The sequence below is a fragment of the Columba livia genome, chromosome 2 (genome assembly GCF_036013475.1).
Source record: "Columba livia isolate bColLiv1 breed racing homer chromosome 2, bColLiv1.pat.W.v2, whole genome shotgun sequence".
Classification (NCBI taxonomy): Eukaryota; Metazoa; Chordata; class Aves; order Columbiformes; family Columbidae; genus Columba; species Columba livia.
This window is the reverse complement of record NC_088603.1, coordinates 44,526,445-44,548,839: the sequence shown is the minus strand read 5'-3', so window position 1 is coordinate 44,548,839 and position 22,395 is coordinate 44,526,445. Positions and strand designations below refer to the sequence as shown.

Here is a 22,395-nt window from a genome sequence, read left to right as displayed (position 1 = left end):
CTGAAACCGAAATCTATTACTAGATGTAATATATTACGAGTTATTGCACTAGGTGCCGTTTTTTGTGGAGGCTGACACAGCAGAAAACCTTACTGGTGACTCACTATAATTTCACTTCTTAAAGTTGGCAAAATATCACTTCTGCATATTTAAAGCTTCTAAAATGTATTTCTTCCCTAAACCCTGATAGCTGTTTTATTTTTTACTATTGTTTACAAAAAAGGCTAAGTATGAATTTGGTGTCTGTCTCTACCGTGCCTGTTCATTCTATAAGACTAAAGTAGCCTGCTCCCCTCCTTAAAGTTCAAACTATCTTAATGCTGCTGTCACTATGTACCTACAGCCTGCTCAGCTGTTTGGGGGGGAAAAAATAATACTTTAAGGTATTGTACCACAGAAGAAAAACATCTGCGAATGTGTTTCTGCATAACCTGATGGCTTTGGCTTCTTGTTCCACTCTGATGAGACCAAGACTACTAGGCTGTTGTTCCGTCCTCTTGACTTGTAATTCCCCTGACCACTACTTTGATGAGAGTAGACAATGAAGGTGGGATTTACCAGAACTATCATGCAAAAGGAATCTGTGACAGAAAGCCCTTTTCACAGAATGTAGTGCCAGTGAATCCTACTTCCTGTTCTTCCTTCACCATCAAGTCAGGCACCAAAACTGAGTAAGAAATAAATTCGGTAAAACAATGAAGCTAATTTGGCAACAATAGTTCTGCATAATCCTTTATTGTGCTTCCATGCCCTAAACTGTAGGTGGGTTAGTTTTATGATGCCCCCAGTTTTAAAAACAATAAAAGCACAAATAATTTGAATTTGGCTTCTAATCACTCTTGTGTGCCTTTAATACTACAATGTCAGATGCAGAAACCAAAGAGATATCTATGAGAACTACAGGGGATGATTTTTCATAAAGAAAAATGAATACCTTTAAAATGGTTTGCAGTATAAATACTGCAAAAACACTACAAAATAAGTAAACCAAATAAATTCCCTTGGACTTTGAGGGCTAGTTCTGTGTAGGCAAGGAGCTGATTAGCTTCAAACTAAACTGTTTGGGGGGAATTCTAGCCTCGTCCTCTCTACCATGTTCCTATGTCAGTTCTTTGAGTATACCGCTTGTAATAAAGCTGTTCTACAGATTTTAAGCTTGAAAATTTTGAGTAAATGGCCACTTTATTTCCAGACAGTTCATATTTTTCAGCTTAAAATGTCAGTCTTTGACATGTGCATCCGGCTTTTAGGTTATTTGGATATGTACCATAGTATACTAACCTTAAATTTCTAGTGAAACATCTCAAGTGCAAGTACCAGCCTGCGGGGCTGCAGCCTCTTCTTGGGGAACAAATGTCATGTGCAGCAGGACACCCGCAGCTGGAGAACTGTTGCCTATCAAGCACCTCATGGCTTTATGCTTTTCTATGCCATGCAGACACACAGAAAACCACTGACAGGAGTTGGCCTAACCCTGCATTTGGGAAATGTGGAGAGTTGAAGGTTTTTTTCTGTTGTGCCGTATGGGATATTCAGAAATAGCTGATAAAAATGCTAATTCTTCTTCCTCAGCTGTTTAAAAATCACACATTCTTGCACATAAGTATGGTGATCAGAGTTTGTGAAGTTCAGTTGCAATACCGAGACCAAAAATAGAGCCTCAAGAGCTGAAGATGTGGCATGTTCAAGTCTTTTCTGAGCTCTTTGCCACCATACTTGGTATATTCCATTTGCTAGTTCATCATTCTGTATTTATTTCATTTAATACACAGGGCTAGAGTAATGAACAAAAGCTGTTGAGATGCCCGTATGGGAACAACAGAGCCAAAACCAGGGAGAGAGCTGTGCCTCCAACTGGCTGACTTCAATGGAGCTCCTGAACTTGTGCAGTACCAATTAACCTCACCACCCTTCAGGTGAAACTCAGTCTGACTCCTTCAGTGGTTTGGGCTCTTACGCTGCTTTCCTATTCCTCTGTTTCCTTCTCCCTCACCCTCTGAGAAGAAAAGCAAAAAAAAAAAAAAACCCAAACCCACAACTGTATTTGTGAGCATGTGAAAAGGAGAATATTCATTAGGGACAAGTCCGATCAGTGGAGCTCTGCTGCTGATTCTGAGTGTAAGGGATTCAGGCTTCAGCATTGCACTGTAATGCAGCACAAAGTGAGGGCCAAAGAGCCACTGAGGCATCACTTTATGAAAACAGTGATGCGGCACTGGCCTGTATCTCCCTTATTCCAGTGGAGGACATTTACTGAACTGCTTCAAGGAGCTCCAGTCACACTTCTTTGTAAATTATTTCAATGTAAGTGGCATTGAGTGGTAACTGTGCTGTACAGCTATAGTGTGTACACTAATCTCCCCTAATGAGGTGGCTTTCCCAACTTAATTGGTATTGCTTTTCGGTCACTATGGTGGGTATCTTTGAAGAAGATGTAATGAGGGAGAAAACTAGGTCACTCATCACTAATCTGCTTCCACCCATCTCCCACTCTCTGCCTGGCTGTCTGGGGATGTTACCATACCGCAGGATCTAACTCCAAGGGCTGCTTCTCTGCCACCATGTCCTGCCTTTAGCTCTGCTTCTGCCATTGCAGCAGAGGCCATGGTGACAGGTAAGAAAGACTCATCTTTTTGGAAAACTCTGTCAGGTGCAGCCCATCAACAGAAGAAAATGCATAGAGGTACATCTAGAATGAGATTTCCATTACATCATAGCCAGTTAATTACAGTTATCTGCATTAAACAGGGTTGTTATTTATCATAACTGTTTTGATTTGCATTCCCTCTTTAAAGGAAGGATACTGTACTTAAAAGACAGTTCTGATGAAAAGGGTAAAGAACACCCGTTTGTGTCAACAGCAGCATTTGTACGTCTTAACATAATGTCTGAAGTACTTTGAAACTACCAGGTTCTGTGCTGTTGCTCTGTTTTCATTCCTTCTCTGTCACATAATCTTATAGTTCCTGTAGCTTTGCTGTTGTTTTGCTTTTCACACACCTCCTTATATTAATAAATAAATAAAATGGCCAAAGTAGGCTTTGAATGATATGTATTTCCTGGAAAAGGCCTGAACAGGTAAAACAAGTCTTACAGACAGCAGTACCTAGCAAAAGGTTGCTCTATATTTTCTCTTTGAGGCTTGTGTTGTGTTTCCATGACTTCTTGAAAAGCAGTCTGTTAAGACAGTTGTCTTCAATACTAACATCTGTGTTCATAATGTAGCAATGCTGCATTAAGACATCGGTCAGGATTTAAAAGACAACAACTACAGAACAGCTTTAGATGCTGCTGAACACATTAAAAGGAGAACTGACAACTGCTTCTATCCCTGTCCTGTCTCCCTTAGAACAGACCACAGCCTAGTCACACACTTTGTGGCTTTGGAGTTATTCAGCCAGGTTTAAGATATTATCAAGTAACAAAACAAAAAGGGAATTTCCTTCAGAAGAAAGATGCCAGCCTTGTAATGTAATCTTATTTATAATGTACTAAGGTAAAAAAATATAATAAAGGCACAGGGGACTCAGAAGTCATAACAGTCAGTGTTACTGACTACACCTACCTGCTCAGTCCTGCACTCTGGGATGCTGCCAGCAGAGCTACATTAGACTCATCCCAACCCCAGGCAAGAGCTAGGGCACACCCATGACCATACCTTAAGTATTTTAGCGGAAACTCCCATGCCCTGGGAATTACAGGGCTTGCCCTACTCATTTGGCTCTCAAGCCAATTCCTGCAGCTGAACATCGTTCATGGCACAGACAAGTCTGTCCCACCTGCCTGGGGACCTCATGATGTTCTCCCACCTTGTGTTGTCTTACCAGGAGAGGTCATGCATATGGCTTACTTGTACATGTTCAGCAACGAGTATGACCCAACTGCTTTTATCTGGCCCATACTACTCCACCTGTTAACGGTGGCCTTTGGGAGAGTTAAAAATAGCGCCTACCTGTCACTGTAGCACACATCCTTCCACCTCACTGTGTGGCTCTGAAAGAGAGACAGTGTCTGAACAACTTGCTCTCTTCCCTACACATGTATAAGTCTAAGGTTAAAAAAGCAAATAGCCATCCTTTCTATCAATACATTGTATTTGCCTGAATTCAAATAAGTGAAGTATATCTGAACTTGACTATGAAGGACCATAATGCTTCTGTGGATAATACATTAATAATATAAAAGTGAATGTAATACACCTTTGCTTACATATGATGGGCTGGATCTACTCCTATGCTGCCACCAAAAGCTGTATCACAGAATCACAGAATGTTTGGGATTGGAAGGGACCTCAAAAGCTCATCTAGCCCAATCCCCCTGCCGAAGCAGGAACACCTGGATGAGGTTACACAGGAATGTGTCCAGGTGGGTTTTGAATGTCTCTAGAGAAGATGATTCCACAACCCCCCTGGGCAGCCTGTTCCAGTGCTCTGGCACCCTCACTGAGAAGAAATTTTTTCTCAAATTCAAGTGGAACCTCTTGTGTTACAGTTTGAACCCATTACCCCTTGTCCTGCTGTTGGCTGTCACCAAGAAGAGCCTGGCTCCATCCTCCTGACACTCACCCTTTATATATTTGTAAAGATTAATAAGGTCACCCCTCAGTCTTCTCTCCTCCAAGCTAAAGAGACCCAGCTCCCTCAGCCTTTCTTCATAAGGGAGGTGCTCCACTCCCTTAATCATCTTTGTTGCCCTGTGCTGGACCCTCTCCAGCAGTTCCCTGTCCTTCTTGAACTGAGGGTCCCAGAACTGAACACAATATTCCAGATGGGGTCTCACCAGGGCGGAGTAGAGGGGAAGGAGGACCTCTCTTGATCTACTAGCCACCCCCCTTCTAATACACCCCAGGATGCCATTGGCCTTCCTGGCCACAAGGGCACAGTGCTGGCTCATGGTCATCCTGTTGTCCACCAGGACCCCCAGGTCCCTTTCCCCTACACAGCTCTCTAATAGGTCATTCCCCAACTTATACTGGAACCTGTGGTTGTTCCTGCCCAGATGCAAGACTCTACACTTGCACTTGTTATATTTAATGAAATTTTTCCCCGCCCAACTCTCCAGCCTGTCCAGGTCTCGCTGGATGGCAGCACAGCCTTCTGGTGTGCCAGCCACTCCTCCCAGCTTAGTGTCATCAGCAAACTTTCTGATAGTGCACTCTATTCCCTCATCCAAGTCACTGATGAATATATTGAATAATACCGGCCCCAGTACTGACCCCTGAGGCGCTCCACTAGATACAGGCCTCCAACTGGACTCTGCACCATTGACCACGACCTTTCTGGCTTCTTTCCTTCAGCCAGTTCACAGTCCACCTCACTACCCGATCATCCAGACTGCACTCCCTCAGTTTAGCTAAGGATGCTGTGGGAGACTGTGTCAAATGCTTTACTGAAATCAAGACAGACCACATCCACCGCTCTGCCATCATCTATCTGCCTCTTCTCCTAAAAGCTGATCTGGACAAAGGTACGGCAGTATATTGGTAGATTACTGATAATGAGGAACATTAGCACCAAAAGCTTTGGCTTAAAATACCCTTCAGATATCACGGTCTCATGTGACAGGAGGAAAGTAAAAAACCTTGTGAACTGTTCTTAATAAGCGCCCCTCACAAAACCTGAGAACAGCCCCAAGCCTGAGGCGACCCCTGCCCCTCGCACCGCCCGGGGCCGCTGCTCCCGCTTGCCGCCGAGGGGAGAGATGGCGCCCGCTGCAGGAAGCGCCTTTGTCCTGCCGGGGCCAGGCGGGCCCTTCTCCTTCCCTTCCCCTCCCCACCCCTCCCGCCGCCGCCCTTTTGCTTTCGCTTTACCGCCAGCCGCCAGCCGGCGCGGCCATGGAGAACGGCGCCGTCTACAACGAGACCACTGAGCCTCAGGCCAAGCCGCCCCGCCGCCCCTTCGGCTGCACCCTGCAGCACCTGCGCGGGTGGCGGCTGCCGACCAAAGCGTTCCAAGCGGTGAGTCCGCACCTCTGCCCCCTCAGCGCGGCCGGCGGAGAGCGGGGAGGAGCAGGGCCAGGGCGGTTGCTGACTGACTGACCGACCGACCGACCGACCGACCTGGGGGGTGAGGAGAGGCCGAAAGTCTCACCGAGGTGGCCCCGTCCGGGTGCGCAGGGCTGCGACCGGCCGGGGGCTGTGGGGTGAGCAGCCGGCGCGGCGCTGGGCCCGCTCCCGCCGTGTCACCGACTGTCGCCTGAGTGCTTTACAGGTGTCCCTCCTTGCCTAGGATGCAGCTTCGGTACAGAAACGAGCGAGTTATGATGACCTTCGGCTTTAGGGCAATCCCCTGCCGCTTAAACACTTCACTGTTAAAGCGCAGGCTTGGGGAGATGGCCGGACACAGGCTTCAGGGGAATGATGTCCGTCTGTCTGTCTGTTGTACAGGGCTCCTTGCAGCAGAAAGCCTGCCTTGAGCTAAGTCAGGTCACTCTCTGGGTCACTGAGGCATCACAGACCTGTGACTCAGCTGGAAAGGGGACACAGTGTCTTATAACAGCATCGACTGTACAGTTAAAGTTTATTCCATGGTGGGGAAGTAACTGGCCCGTTCCTTTTTCGTATTCTAGCTGCAAGAGTAGGTGCTGACACCTGATGGTTGTGCAACCAAGGCTCAGCCGCCTGCTGTCCTTATGGTTTAAAATCAGAAGGAAGCCTCACAGGAAACTTAGCATTTTCTACTGAGAGCCACGCTGGGTGAAAACAGGAGGTGGAAACCTTTGGTTGAAAGTCAGAGTAGGGCAGAAGAACTGAGAAGGGCTTGCTGGGTCATCTGGGCCTCCCTGTCCTGCCGCCCCTGCAGCCCGTTTGTGAGCCTGTCATGCTGCTCTGTCCGTGCTAAAACCGGGGCGCTCATTTCCCCTGTGATTCGTGGTAGAAAGTTGCATCAGAAACATGCAGCGTTGGTGGTGACTTATTGTTTAAGGCATCGCAGTGTGTCACTTCATGTTGGACACGTTCCACCAGGAGATAAGAGGCTTATATTCTGCTTGCTTTTTTGCTACATGTAGCCTTATACTTGAAGGCATTCAGCCCTTGGGCGTGTGACTCAGACTCCTGTTTGTTCTGTGCTCAGTCATGGGCTCTTCCAAAACGTGCCAGTGCGGCTGCTGATAAGGACACGAGGAGCATCCTTCTTCAGTACTGGCGGAGAGGTAGTGAAACCAAGAGTGGGAAAAGGCAGCTGACTGAAAAATGTATGTCAGGGTACATTTCCCCACCAACAAAGTGGGTTTTTAGTCAGATGTCTTATGCTCAAGGGAATTGTAGGTGATTTCCAATCCTTTCTCATTACTTTACCATTGCAAAAAAAGAGGACATAGGGTTTTTAAACTTCATCTCGTACACAGTCAGAACCCTCAACCAGAAACATAAGATTCTTGAGTGCTGGTAAATGTTATGGTCATGCTGCCAAAAATAATATTTTCTAAGAGTATTTTTAAAAAATCACACCCAAGAGTGCTTTAAATAAGTAAATATAATAGGACATAAACTTGTACTTCATCTACTGGAGATTAATAAAGTAAGATCTGCTCACTGTTGCTCCCAGACGAGTAGACAATTTATATAAGTAGGTTCACTGGCTAAAAGAAACTATTACATATGCAAATTTACTTGCGTACCAGTCTTAAACTGTTTATCTGAACAGAGGCATTACTGCAAAAGCTTTCTAGGTAGCAAAAAGGAAAATTATTATTCTCCTAAATGGGATGGATAGCTGCTTGATATGCTCCTAAAGAATTAGCATTTTATGGCCTGTGCCTGTCCTTCAATGAGAGGAAGAAGAAAACGGAGTTATAGTCATTCACCCTCTTAATTTCCAACATCTTTTCCCTCCCTTTTTATATCCCTTTATGAAAATGCACATATCTTTGAGTTCTTGGTCACAATACTTTGAAGAAGCCCCAGAAATTCCTGAGGGTGGTAGCCTCAGTATCTGCAGTAAGAAAAATGTTCCCGGTTTGAGAAAATGTTGGTTTTTGGAAATGCTGGTGATGGTCATTAAAATCCATTAGCCTTGTGTTACGATAGTGGTTGTTATTGGGATTATGCACCGATAATCCCTCCTGTGGTCTGCTAAACAGGGTATTGCACTCAGAAAGTCAACTGCCCTCATTATAGAAGTGATCAAGTGTTTTACAAAATACCATGAAATCACCTGCAGAAAACTGGTTTCTAGACTTTAGAAATCCTTTTCTTCTGAATAATAATGGCATACATTGTAATCTTAGCCTGTTTTTTGAAGCTTTGTGGGCAAATGAAATAAGGAAAATGTAGCTGCCAAAAGGATGCTGGGAGGCATGCTTATTGCATGGGTTTTGAGATTGTTGTATTGTGCTTTGTTTTTAGTAGCTGAAATGTTTTTCTTAGGCCGTGACTGGTTCAAATTCTGCACAGAGGTAAATGGCACAGTGTATATGGTGCCAAGATTGAGGTAGAAACAAATTCTTATCTAAAGCAGAAATACTTGTCATCAACTATTGTTTGACTTTACCCAAATTGCCCTAACTGGAAAGGAAAATTGTAATTCAGTCTTAAACATCTGCTCTTTTCCTCAACTGTTCACTTCCTATAGTAGCCTTGATTGTGGAGATTTAGAGGATTAATATATGCAGCCATCTGAATTAGAAGATTTTGTACTGGAAGTACCACTGCTGAGTATTTTCACAGGCCTGTTTGGAAGTCCATTGATCTGCTTTATTTTCATAGCATTCTTTTGTAGCATTCACTTATTAAATCTACTTTAGAAACTTGACATTTGTGTAGGAACTTCTAACGGTAATGTCAGTATCGATGAATAACTTATTGCTGGCAAGGCACAGATGAAGATGTTTAATTTCTGGTGTACCTACAGACAGATAGAGCTAATAATTAAAAAAAAAAAGTTAAAAACTGCATCTCCAATGATGCTTTTCCCTTTACAGCACATAGGAAAGCAAGCAGTGCATGCATATGGCAAAGTGCAGGAAGGTGCCCAGAAGGTTTAGCTTTCGAGAAACTGAGGAACTACAGAGGTGCCCCTCTCTGCTCCTTATTGCCAGCTCAAACAAAAGCAGCAGTGATATCAGGGATAATCTGGGCATTGACTGCTGGGGATTCTCCATGGGATCAGTGTGGAGAAGGCAGATATAAAAACAAACCAGAGGGAGCTTTGGCAGCTTCACGTGAGCCTGTAGAGGTCTGCACTTATCCCGGGATTAATGCTGACAGACAAAGGTGGATCTCTGGCAGAACAGTTCTTGGGGAAGGGAATGAAAAAATGCGGCATCTCCTGGCTTGTTTAAAGTGGCTCATGTATTTACACCGCATGTAATAGCGCGAAGTTATGAAAATGCAGATGAATAATAGAGACAATAATCTGGCTAATACGTGAAAAAACTTCTTGCTATGTTACACAGCTGTTACTATATAAACTTGTATGGCATTTAAATGGTATTTAAAACTCTTGTTTTTGATAGCAGAATGAGAGTAATCCCTTTTGTTTCTCTTAGTGATACCAGGAAGCAAGAAACCTAAGCAAAACTCTCTGGCAGCTTATAAATGTGCTGTTGATACACGGCTTTAATCAAAATTCTTCAAGCCAAAGCTTTTTTAATGATGTAATCTATTTTGCTATTCAGCTTATTAATAAAAAATTGAATATTGACTTGGACGAGTGTCACATAGGACTCTACTTGGTAAATCTCATTTATGTGACACTGAACCCTTTATAGCTACTCTTCAAGTGGCATTTTTTTCTACTTCTTTGTACACTCAGTGGAGAGGGGTTTTTTTCCCTTATGTAGATCATATTATGGTTATCTGGGTTTATAAATTCTTTAAAAGGCAGGATTATTTCCTTTCTGTTCTGTTTCGTCCCAGGTGAAAATGATGGCATTCAGTTTTCAGTGCTGATAAAAAGAGCTAGAACTATATGTGAAAGTGTATCTTGCACTTTAATTGACCTTGAGAAAAACGTTAAACTGAAAGTCATTGGACACAGTTGTAAGCACATATTTTGAAATGCAAAAAAGTACATAAAAATTGGAAATTCAGAGTTCAAAATATTCCTTAGACAGCTGCTGTTGTCACTGTTTTAGGTGCGAGGGCTGCTGAGAAGTTTGCCTTGCCAGCCTCTGCAGGAGGGAAGGGAAGTATGCAGAGGCCTGATAGTTGTGTTGCAGTTCCCCAGCTTGGGTTCTTTCCCTTTCTTGAGATCCTGTTTACTTTATACAAGTGCAGTGTTTTCAAAACATGATGCTTTGAAATGCCCTTCTGAGGTCTGGCTTAGCAGGGGTAGTTTACAGTTCCCATGTGCTAAATTGCTGGTTTTACTTTTACCGTCAGGTTATTTTCCAAGAACAATTCTGAATTTTAGATTTTTTTTTTTTTCCTTAAATAAAAACTGTCAACCTCATTATTGCCCATATACTCTGTTTAAAAATAGGATCATCATCCTTATATCAGTCTCAATTTTATGACCGAGTCTGATTCCTACTAATGGTTTGATTTGGTGAAGTCCTTCTTTACAAGGATCCATAATCCTGTGTCAGCTTTATGGGATGAAGGAAACCAGCAAGAAGTGGCCAAAATGAGAGAACATTTAAATAAAGCAATATTCTTGTGCAATGAAATAGTAGAAAATCTAGCAGCAGATGTATGGTGACTGTACAGGTATGTTTTATTTCCTCGAAACATACTGTGGCAGGAAGGTGAACATAAGTTTCTGCGTAGACTAAACACTGTCCAACATAGCTTAAACATAAAGTTTTGGTTCCTACACGTAGAGCTGAGCTGCCATTAATGGGTCATGAGCACGTGAGCTATTAGCTACATGTTCTTTCTCGGAAGTTTATCAAGGGAGGTTAACATCAGCTGTAAACTTCAGGGAGAGAGCCGACTGTGTCAATGCCATCCAGTTTGTCCCTCCACCCTGAACCCAAATACAAGGGCAATTATAAGTAGTAAGCAATAGCATTTTGCTCGTTCTGAGCAGGGTGCATGTTTGCCACGCTGCGGCCCCGTCTGCTTCCAAATGGTAATTGCACAAAACCACAAATCAGGAATATTGACGGTCTATTCAAGAAGCCTGTATTTGGCGATATGTGCTCAGCTTACACAAGTGTAGTTTATTGACCAACTTTAACATCAAGTGTAAACCGTGTCACTATATAATTATTGTTGCCTGTAAAAAAATAGTGCAGAATTTTACCAGGTTCATTGTAGGTTAAGGATTTTTCCTTACAGCTGTGTTTATTAATGTTCATATCAGCGATGTCTATTTGCTGAAGATATTAGAGACTTGATCCAACTCAAGCATGTTATTTGTTTGCAGATTCTCTCTCTTCTGGCTGTTATTTTTGAAGAAATTGTGGAGGATTGTATCAAGTGTGGTGGACTTTACTTCTTTGAATTCATAAGCTGGAGTGCCTTTCTTTTGAGCCTATTCATCCTGTGTGTGTATTGCACTGATGTATATGAAACATTTGGAGAAGATAAAGCACAGAGAGTGGTAAGGATTTTTTTAGTTTTGTTTGTGCGTTGTTGGTTTTATTTCTTTTAAGCAAAACCATTTCTTTTAAGTGCTTAAAGACTATGGTAGAGTAAAAAAGGCTACGCAGAATGAATCTCCTTTTCTATTTAAAGGGTATATTAAAGTAGCCTATAGTTAAAAAATGAGACAACTTTCATAGAAGCACAGATTGGGTTTGGAAGGGACCTCTGGAGATCGTCTAGTCCAACCCACCTGCTAAAGCAGGTTCCCCCAGAGAAGATCACACATAAATGTATCCAGGTGGGTTTTGAATGTCTCCAGAGAAGTCTCTTTTATACTGACAACTTTTCCAAAATTGTCATATGGGTTACCTGCAGGATTGTGGGACTTGGGTGAAAGTCTTTCACACAGACTAATACCACTACCTAGTCATTGCATATATATGTACATACACGGAACCCAGTTCGCTGCCAGCATGATACTTGTCATTTGTGTGTTTACCCTATCTGTTTTTCTACTGGGTGTATCTTACCTCATTTTTGGTAATAATCGTACTTGCTACAGTTCATGCTTTTATGTTTCAGAAGATAAAGCAGTGGCACAAAGTTGCTCTGTAAAGTCAGTAAGAATATTATAGTGTCTTAGGAGCGTCCTTCCTATTTGTCTTCAAAGCTAACAGCAGATTTTTTTACATGAGGTACAGATAAGGGAGTGTAGTAAGAGATAGGAATGAGCACATTTAATTCTGGTTTCCTAAATGTTTTACATAGGGAATAATACTAGTATGGTTGACCTAAGCTTGAATTTGATTGTGAAAGAAGTGACATGAAATGAATGAAATAAATAAAGAAAACAAAAACAGGGGAGTATGTAATGCAGACTCTTAAACAGTTGATAATACTAAATGTTGTTTGGAATATAGCTGTAAAATATAATTCCTGAAGCTCCCATTAGCATCAAAGTTTCAAAGCATAAATTCACTGGCAGGTTAACTCAGCTGCTATTGTGATGCTTGTTCTTTTTTTAGGTAGTATAATCTACAGTTCTATAATATTCTTTATTTTTACATTTGCAGAATTTTTGGGCCATGTCAGCCATAGGTGTCTTTTTTCTGATAGCGTCAATAGTGTTTGTTGTGACCAACTCTGGGTCTGCTCTGGAAAAAGCTGCATGTGTAAGTCTTAAAATTGCATAATTTACTTTGTATTTATCCTGTGTGTTAATTTCTCTGCCCTCTAAACCTCACTCCATTTGCAGAGAAGAAACTGAGCAGAGAACAGAATTCAGTGTGTTGCGGTGTTTCTGGAGGAATTAGCTATTTCTGACCTTCCAGAAAATTCCTGTAGGAAACTGAAAGAGCAGGCATTCCTCAGGATTACTGGGAAGCTCTCTGTGCACTTACTTGTGGCTCCCCAGCATTTTTGGCTTGCTTTTGCGTTCCTCAGACTCCCCTGCCTTGGCTCCGCATTCTTCCCTGTCATCTGCCACTGTTTTGACGTTGCTATCTCTCACAGCTTCCCCAGTTCTCCGATACCCTTTCTCTGAAATGCCTGCTTTTTTCCTCAATTGTCCTTTCATAATGCCACCCCCTCACAAAGTCGGCAAGAAACCACGTCTTTTGCCAGACATTATAAAGCATATGTGGAGAATGCTGACTTGCAAAGGCTGCAGTAAGAGCAGCAGTTTCCTCAGTGACAGAAATAGAAGAGCAACAGGACTTGCATCTCGAGGCTCAGGGCAAGGCACTGGAGAGGATTTGGGATGCTGTGGATGTTGTAATTCCTCACTCATTTGGCACTTCTGTTGAATAACCTTGGAATTGTGAATATGTGAGTTTGAGAGATGAAATTTTGATTTTATTCTCAAATGAGGAAGAAATTAGTTAGAAAAGAAAGCAAAATAATTCTGTTCCGCAAACAGCACAAGCTATTAGAGAGACACACTTTTGTTTCGTCATCTTCTGTGATGCTGATAGATTCAAACCTAATGGTTTGCTGAAAAACCTAATGCAGCTGAAAAAAAAACCCCTATTTTGATTTAAGACTTAGTAGTGTCAAATTGCTTTGGGGCAAACCAGTTCTGTTAAATTTAGGTAAAAGTTACAATAATGCATGTGCGTGGTTCCTTGTTTGAAAGAAGCTGCTAAACCCAACCTTCTCCTTATACTATCTTGCCATGACTAATAATGAAATGTCACTGACAAAATGTCATTTCACCCTCCCTTGCTGACCCAGCAAGGACTTGCTTGGGCTCTGCAGATCTTCCCTCCCTTCACCTTCCAAGTATTACTCTTCTTCACTTAGTCCTGTGAATCAGCAGTCACCTCTTGGATAAATACCCTGCTATACCACCAATGCCATGCTTCTTTAATAACTAAGTTTTGCAATAAAATGAATATACTTTTACTCTTAAGGGTTGTTCAGAATATATTGTATGGTTCAAGGGAATAGGAACTGTAAAAACTTATGCCTTAAATGTACTAAAACTTTTGCATTAAATGTGCTAGAATTATGATTTCTGATCTGTTACTAATTTAAATGGAACCACTGACTTCAGGACTGTAATTTTAATATATAAGCGTTCTTAACATATGTAAGCAGTTCATCAAATCTCTCCAAACAATGTTAGAATACTGTTAATGTTTGTACATTTTAAAATCATGTATTCTTTTCACTTTCACAGGCATTTGGATTTCTTGCAAGTTTTGCATTTTTAGCTGAAGTTATTACAGAGCATTTTCACAGTCAGAAACAAAACATCAATGGACACACTGAAAATCCTGGCAACACTCAGAGTGCCACAGAAAATCAGCCCCTGAATAAACAAAGCTAACTTTCTGCAGTTCTTTTTCTTTTTTTTTTCTTAATGGAGCAAACTAAAACAAACTTTTCAGCGCACCGTAGGTAACAACTTCTGTCTCTTCACTCTAATCAATTTTGTATCACAAATTTTTATAGATCCTTAGATCAAGTAATGGCACCTTGAGCATCATGTTCTAAGGTAACTGGTCGTGCTTAATAACTGGTCTTGCCACCTGTCCAAGTGACATCCACTAAAACACTTGTGTCTAAATAGAATAACTTAAGGACAAGAGGGTGCTGATTTGATTTTGACAGAGGTGACTAATAAAGGTTAACGTGTAATGCTTAAATTTTGAGCTATACCCTAAAGATATTTTCTGTATAAATGGACCAGATACTTCTGTTACAAGTTATAAATTAGCTCAGCAGAATTCATTCTTGTACTTAATGGTCAAACTGTGAATGTAAAAGGGATGCCTAACTGGGGCCTTACAGAAATGCTTGTCCTTACATAGAGGGCTTTGTTTTGGTTTTACTATTCATGTGTCTCAGATCTGTCTCTGGAGATCAGTTCAATGGGATAGTGAGTGTAGGGGTTTTATGGGGTGTGTAACAGTCTATTAAGAAGAGAGTTTTTCACCCCATAATTGTCAAAGTTTGGACTTGCATGCCAGAATCTTATTTCAGATTGTTTCAAGCTCTATAAAGGTCACGAAAAGAAACTTGAGAAGCCAGCTGTGAGAGGAAAAAGATTAAGAATAAATCTTTTCAAAAAGTCATCTCAAAAGTAGCAATTGAACATCAATGGGGAGAACATTAAAGCATGTTGGTACTATCCTGGTGAATATTCCTCTCAATGTTAATACTGTATGGAGCTTGCTTATGCATAGTTAACAGTAATTTTTGCCAGAATGGTTATGGACCCCACCATTTTCTGGTTTTTTTTTAATAAATATGGCACTAGCGTGAGATGTCTTGCTACTGACTAGCTCAGTTGGTAAACAGGTAAATAAGTACTTGTACCCTTTGTCTTAAAAGCAACCAGCTGTAGGACTGCAAGAAACGCTACTGATGCAATGCACATCAGACAGGCGACAGACGTATCAGGCCAGATGTTGATGGTTGTAAAATAAATGGAGCCATGAAAAAGCATTTTTCAGATGTCTGAGGTAGAAACAAGACTGCTAGACCTCGCTTAAGAGGAAAGCTTTTAAAGGCAGAGCAAATTGCTGTAAGCCAGGAGATGCTCCAAAATACCAAAGCAAATGAGAAAAAAGCTGATTATGCAAAAACAATTCTTGTTTGAGTGCTTATGACATTTTCTGTGTCTTCCAGGCATTAATTCCATTTCATCAATACCCTACTCTGACAGATTTATAGTCCTGTAACCTGTTGTGGCAGCATTGAGACTAAGCCCTTCAGAAATTGGCTGAGCAAGCCATATTTGAAAACAGATGAGGAAGCTGTTGTAAGACAAAGGACTGTAACAGAAGGTCAAAGTTCTTTATTTCCAGTGCTGCCACTTTCTGGTGAATGTGAGTTTGTGATTTTCTCTCTCTAAGCTCTGAGACTTAAGCCTAACACTACACTTTGCTTGGAGGATATAAAATTTTGACAGGTGACATGAAGCATCAGGTTTAAGCTGTATCTCCGTTTCAGAGCCATGCATAAAAGCCATAATTTCCTTCATCAAATTTCCTGCTTTGCGAAGAAATGCTCTTTGAACTGGCTTTTTTGTATTTATTAGTGTCCATTTGCAATAAAACCTGATCTCAGTCTACATGTACAGAGCTTGCTGTAGCTGTCTCTGAAAACTGGGTAGATTAGAGATGTTTTGTTTACAAGCAGTGTTACTGGTGATATGAAACTTGCCATCTCCCTGCTGTGATTTGCAATGTCTTACTTTGGGAATTGTGCCCATATCTATGATGAACATTCTAAGGGTGTTTTTTTTGTTGTTGTTTTTTTGTTGCCCAGGATTCTACTGAATTTGTTTTCACATCAAAATGTCTGTAGTCTCTAAATCTTGGTCTATAATTAAAAGCTGTAAATATAGTGTAGGAGTAACAATGTGCTGCTGGTATTTATTAAGCAATGCAGCACCATGATGGCACTTTTCTCTTGAGATGATTTTTCGTGTAATTTTTTTCAGTTTGAAAATGCATGAAGAGAGTTCTGGGTTTTGGTTGCTTTTTCTATAGACTTTTCGCCACCTAAGTGCTTTGCTCTTGGTGTCCATTCCTGTAACTGAAAAGAATCTGTAATGTCATCTCTCTGCCTTGACCTCCCTATCTATGATACCTACTACTGATACTTCACAGAGAAACTGAAATACAGAGCAAGTTATTTTTATGAAAAGGTGTCACAAGGAGTTGGTGTCAGAAGAAGTGACAGACCGGGTTCTCCTGACTCCCATGATCTGACCATTAGGTCTTTTTAAACAAATACTGCCCAGCTTTGCAGAATAGTTTGATGTGTTCTCCTACTATGTACATGCTGGCATCCCTGGCATGTTTTGGAATGTTAGAGTGAGGGGATTTTGGCGTGTTTGTAGTTTTCATTTTAGCTGTTCCAAGTTTATACCCATTCTCTCACCAACTGACTGATCCGTGTATAGTTTTTGAGGAATCGATTCCATCTGTGACTGAAAGGGATGCAGGTGTTGCCATCAGCTAAGGAAAACAGCTCACAGTAGACTTTGGGAAAACTGGTGAGTTGTTTTCCCGTATGGAGCTTACTAATAGGAAGAGTCCTGCTATTCTTTACAATACATGTTGCTCCGCTCCTCATACTGTTTATCTGGCATTAATCTGTCACATAGTAGCTAAATACTACAAGCAAGTCACATATTGGTTATAAGTTTAAGGCAGCTGCTAGACTGTTGCTTCTAAACCAGTTGTTGGCCAACAAAGCAGTTTCTGCATGGTGGTACTATTAATCCAAGGCTTACAAGTATGAGATGTTCTGTTTTAAAAGAGCCGAGAGGCAGGTTTGTTAGTGTGTTATGCTGGTCTCTGCTGCTGCAAGGTCATTTCCTTAACTGCTTTAGCAGCTGCCTAAGATAAAGGGGCAGGTGTGGGGCCCTCCCAGGCGAGGTGGGGAGTGACTTCCTTGCTGCAGTGGCTGAGCAGGCTGTTCTCCTGCAGTCTTGACGTGCCCCCTTTGATGCTTCTGGTGTCTGTCTTTTAATTAGACTGATCCCAGAGAATGGCTTTGGAGCTGGATTAAATGTCTGGTTTTGCAGGAGCTCTGTGGCTGGATGTCTCTTACCCCTCCCATGCTCTGTCAGCAAAGCAGTCTGCTTGTTTCCCAGCCTGCTTCTGATGAAATCAGCCTGCTTTATTTAAACCAGCTATTTAAATTGCTTACATTAAGGTGACTGATTTTGACTAAAGTGGATTCAGGATTGTTCAGGAGAGTGGTGGGGGCTCTGGCAGAAGTGCTGTCTTAAATTTCTGCCTCTGTTTGCAAAGCAACCACCTCTGTACAATCTTAACTGCTAGTAAGACCTGTGGATGGAAGCAACTGGCCCAGTATGTCTGTCTGGGGATTTTCTTCTCCTTTTTGCACCATGGTGGTTGGCAGTGGTGTTGTGAGCCTGCTCAGACACATTCTAAGCTTTGTATTCTCCAGCTGAGCCTGTCCAAAAATATTTAAAGGCTCTGCACCCACTTTCAGGCTTTGTTTATGGTGCCTTGAGAATCAGTGGAGAGGATTCCCCAGGACATGTGAGGACTTGTTAGGTGGCTGGACTGTGAGTTTCTGCTCTGAAGATCTGCACAGGCATTGTGTAGATGGTGACCGTTGATTTTTGTGTTTGGCGTTTAGCCCATGTTAAAATCACAATGCTTCCAGTGCCCTTGGGTCCTAAATACATGAAGGAATTGTGCCGTAGTGCTTGCACTCTGTGCTTAAAAATAGCAGGGAAAGGTTGTGGTCTGTTACAGTTCTATGTTTGCACCCTCCAACTTGAAAGAGCAATGAGCCATCTCACACAGTTCTGAGAGCTCTGCACAAGGTGTTTTTGCATAATGGCCATCATGGTGAGCCTCGTTCCAATTCGTGCAATAAAAATACCAAGCTTTCTACACTGAAGGGAAATACTTTGTGAAATTTTTGAAAGGTCATATAAAATTGTAAAGAATCAGGATGCTGGTGGTGCCTTTAAGAAGGAGACTCATCTTTGGTTTAGTCTACTACTTCTGTAAACCTAGGCAGTTCTGTGGATATTAAATGTTGTGCTATTCAGAACTGTCTATCACTTTGAGACTTTAAGTGACTTAATGATTATTAAATAAGGATGATAATACAGTAATTTTATAAATATAAACATTTTATACAGTTTTGTTGCCAGCGTTGCCTTGAATTTCCCCTTAAATAATTTTGAAATACTTAAATATTTTTCCATTCTAAACCTGTGGTCTTTTTTAATGTATTATGCTTTTTTTTTGTCTTAAGAGCTTTCTAAAGTATTTTGTAATCATTTTTTAAAAATAAAATAAAATACTACTAAATAACTTAAATCTTTCTCGTTTCTGCTGCTTTGACTTGGTGTCGCTCTGTAGTTCTCCCAGAGCAAACAGTAGGAAATAACATCATTCTTTGTTCCTGATTTGGAGGAAAGAGCTTGCATTGTGTTTGTCTTTTACTGGGGAAGAGGGTCCAACTTGCAAAGCTGGATATTCTCACTGCAGGTTTCCAGGAGGAAAGGTCTGATAAGGTCAGTATTGCCTCATACCACAGGGTCCGACCAAACTAGTTTCCACTAATAGTTTTTACAGCCACCATGGTCTATAGGTTACTGTGACAAGCGCAATTCAAGCGCTGCTTTCCTATTGCCTTGGTTAGTTGGAGCCGAAAAATAAAAAGTGGCAAACTTGTTAAAGGAAGTGGCGCAAACTAGCAAAAGGTGTTAAGAGCAAATAGTTTATTCCGGTGTAGACTGAGTTACTTGGTTGAGGGGGAGCTGCTGGATCCTTTAAAATGTTTGTCTGATTGTTAGTGGTAGAGGGGGCAAAGAAAAGGAAATAAACCTGCATGCTTTCTGGTGGGGTAACTTTTTTGTTTCCTAATCCTACAGATTGCTTATGACCTGGTGGTGATCTTGTAAACAGGGGGAGAATGGCACCTTTTCATTACTGGCACTGGAATTGGAATGGCAAAGTATATTTTTCTTTATAACATTAAAGGTGAAATTGTCTCTTTGATGAAATTGGCAGAGATGAGCATAACCGTAAGGATTCATAACGGGAAAAGGCCTCTAACACTTTTAATTACATTTGAAAACTAGATGCAAGAAAACAGTTGAGGCAAAATGTTACATTAAGTAAGTGTATGTAAGTGGTGGATTTTCACGGTGTGAGAAAATAGCTCAGAAGTCCTAAGATTAATGAAGATTTAATAATTCTAGAAGCGTGACAACTCCTTTCTCAGGAGTGTAATCCAAGTTACGTTACTGTAAATGATCGGAATGGCAGGGCAGGAGACGGGCTGGCAGTCTGCGGCTTTACCGGCACCACCAGGTCGCCGCTGGTGGCAAAGATGCGTTTCCTTGTGTCCAGGTGGGCAATCAAACAAGAGTAACTACTCGCCAGGGGTTTGGGTTTGACCTCGCTTTGGATTCAGAATAGCTATTCTTTGCCTGCTAAAGGAAGCAGAAGGAAGGCCGGTGATGTTCTTTGCCTTCTCTTCATGCAGTTGGCGGCACAGGAATCCACTGAGAAGCTGCAGGAGAATAGTTTGCCCACAAGAGGGCAAAGATGATCTTGTGATTGAAATTACGTACACTGAAGGACTTCACCCTCTTCCCCCCTGCATTTTCAGTGGAATTGAAGCCCCCTTCCCCTTTTCTTTTGTCGGTGCGGCTACAACCGGAACTGTGCATTTTAGTGATGCTGTTTCCAATCATTTGCTTATTTCTCAAAATGTAGCCTGAAGGTTTTGGGATAATATAATCAGATCAATATTGTCTCAAGATCCTTTACCTAAGCAGTTTGAAAGGGTTTTAGTTTTTATTCTTTTTGTTTTGTAACCTGTTAATGAGATATTTTTAAAATTCCTTTATATCACAAAGTGAAGCTCCAGCTGCATGCCTACATCTGCACCTATAATGCTGTACCATGGCTTGGAAGATTTTTGTGGCCAGTACTACGCTGTGGTATTCAATGAAAGGTCTGTGGGTCATGGGTGGGAGAAGAAAGGAATGGGGAGTACCTGAGCATTTCCTGGACTCTTAGGAAGTTAAATGAGAGAAGCTTATTATCAAAAAAATGCAAATTAGTCATGCTGGAAAAAGTTCAGGGTCTACAAACAGACATGTTTGCAAACATAGCTGTAATACATGCCAGACAGGGCTTCTTGCAATTCCGGTCCTCCCCAGGCACCCCAGCGAAACTTGCTTTGACCAGCCCACGTGTCCTGATCACTCATTCCATTTATTTCTTATGAGCTATTATCTCTTGGCTGAATATTAGAACAGGACTGGGAAAATAAAACAGACTTGGCTGTTTTGAAGTTGGCAAGTCCTGAGGTGAGAGTCAGGGCTTCACAAAGAGGTGACAACATAAGCACATTCTTCTGTAGCGTGACTCATGTGCAGCCAAGATGAGGACAGCCAAATCCAGGCAGCTATCTGTTGCTAGATGTGCTGCAAAGTTTGGGGTGTACTTCAGAACTCTGTTTTTAGTCCTCACTTGGACTTACTGAAAGCATAATGTTTTAAGACAAAAGCATGACAAGTTTTTTGCTATCATTTGCCCAAACCTTGCCTAGAGAATGGTGGAATGTTGCTCAAAATAATGGAAGTCTGTCTGCACTACAGCCCTCCTTTTAGGTATTTCCCTTGGCCCAGCTGTCGCTCTTCCAAAAATATCACTGCAGACATGATTCTGAAATCCCCATTCCTGTTGAACTGTAGATGAGGAAGGAGCTGTTACTTAATTGTTCTGTAGTGTCTGCACACCACTAACTAAAGACATGGAGCTGCTACCCTGGTGCAAGCAAATCAGCATCCTCAGAAGGGAGGACAGACTCACACCACCTCTATTTTGACTGTTAACACAATACCCATTTTCACTCCCTTTTATGCCTGTCTGTTTTCGAAGGCTGTAGATCACATTATTGACACTCACGTGGTTAAAGCCCTGCTTCCGATTCCTGTCCCTCAAACCTAAACCTCCCTATCAGTGCAATTGATGCCAACAAGAGCTTTAGCTAAAGCTCTGCCTTCCAGTTTCTCAACCCAGCTGGGATACAGCAACTACGGAGGTCTATCTGAGGGTGTACAATACAGCTCTAGAAACAACTGTCTTGTTAACATAAGCCTGTCTCTCTTCTGCCTCACAATCCTCTTACTCAAAAAGGCTTGTTTTATGAATGAGCAGATGTTGTCCTTGACTTGATACAGGTTTTTTTTTTTAATTGTAAATGCTTGTTTCTGGCAATTGTGCCTCTCATTTGAGGGTAACAAGGGCATAATTATTCAGCTCTCATGCATCACAAACTGCTGAACATGAGGTATTAATGGAGTGCTTTGCTGCCACCATAGCTTAATAGCTACAGCTGCGGCATTGTGCTCTTGTTTGGCTGTCGTTCATGAAAAAGGGGGATGCAGATCATTAAGTTTTATGTTAAGAGTGATTTACAGATGTAGAAATAACAGTAGACTGTGCTAGATGGACATAGCACTTCTGATTTAAAAGGAGTTACTATAAAAGCAGAGCCGTGATTTGTACTTGTGGTGGTACGAAGTAACCAGCACCGGTCCACCGCATATAACCCCTAACAGTCTCAATAAAAGAAAGTCATGTTAGTGTACTTGTGTGTTCTGCCAGTGCTGTACTGAGGGAGCAAGGGAAATCATACTCTACCATCACAGCTGGCTAGCAAATGTAATAAAAGGAAGCTGCAAATGGATGTTTTTGGCTAGCTCCAGGCTTTGAGACGATTGAAAACTCCTAACCTGGTCTCTTCCCATCCACCCTGTTATCACATTAGCTCTGTTAAGTGCTGGAATTAAGATGTGGGCGTTGCCCCAGCTCCACATGAGACAGTAGAAGGGGTATTGTCTCCTCAGCCCTTCCCTGAGATGTTCCAGCAGGGAGGCCGTGCTCCCCTCGTAGCTG

The 22,395-nt window shown here is 41.8% G+C and overlaps 1 protein-coding gene and 1 long non-coding RNA gene across 3 annotated transcripts in view; one reads left to right on the top strand and one right to left on the bottom strand.

Annotated features, from left to right (window-relative positions):
• LOC135578473 (uncharacterized) overlaps positions 1-4,024 on the bottom strand; it is a 30,290-nt gene extending 26,266 nt beyond the window's left edge. Inside the window, exon 1 of the long non-coding RNA XR_010470132.1 lies at positions 3,953-4,024. This is a non-coding gene — a long non-coding RNA (uncharacterized LOC135578473). The remainder of the gene's footprint in view (positions 1-3,952) is intronic.
• A 1,665-nt stretch (positions 4,025-5,689) lies between these two features.
• On the top strand, positions 5,690-18,795 carry CMTM6 (CKLF like MARVEL transmembrane domain containing 6). Of its 2 annotated transcripts, XR_010470130.1 has the most exons (5): positions 5,691-5,956; positions 11,313-11,489; positions 12,547-12,645; positions 14,154-14,374; positions 15,608-18,795. XR_010470130.1 is itself a non-coding variant. In XM_065051625.1 (4 exons), the coding sequence occupies exons 1-4, from the start codon at positions 5,834-5,836 to the stop codon at positions 14,301-14,303; spliced, it is 549 nt and encodes a 182-aa protein (XP_064907697.1). In that variant the 5' UTR covers positions 5,690-5,833; the 3' UTR covers positions 14,304-18,795. The 2 variants fall into 2 exon arrangements, 1 of the variants encoding a protein (XP_064907697.1); XM_065051625.1 differs by having other exon boundaries at positions 5,690-5,956; positions 14,154-18,795.
• Positions 18,796-22,395: the final 3,600 nt, after the last annotated feature.

Coding starts and splice junctions, on each gene's coding strand:
- CMTM6 (XM_065051625.1), top strand. CDS start 5,834: ATGGAGAACGGCGCCGTCTACAACGAGACCACTGAGCCTCAGGCCAAG. Junction 5,957..11,312: donor CGACCAAAGCGTTCCAAGCG/GTGAGTCCGCAC, acceptor ATTTGTTTGCAG/ATTCTCTCTCTTCTGGCTGT. Junction 12,646..14,153: donor CTCTGGAAAAAGCTGCATGT/GTAAGTCTTAAA, acceptor TCACTTTCACAG/GCATTTGGATTTCTTGCAAG.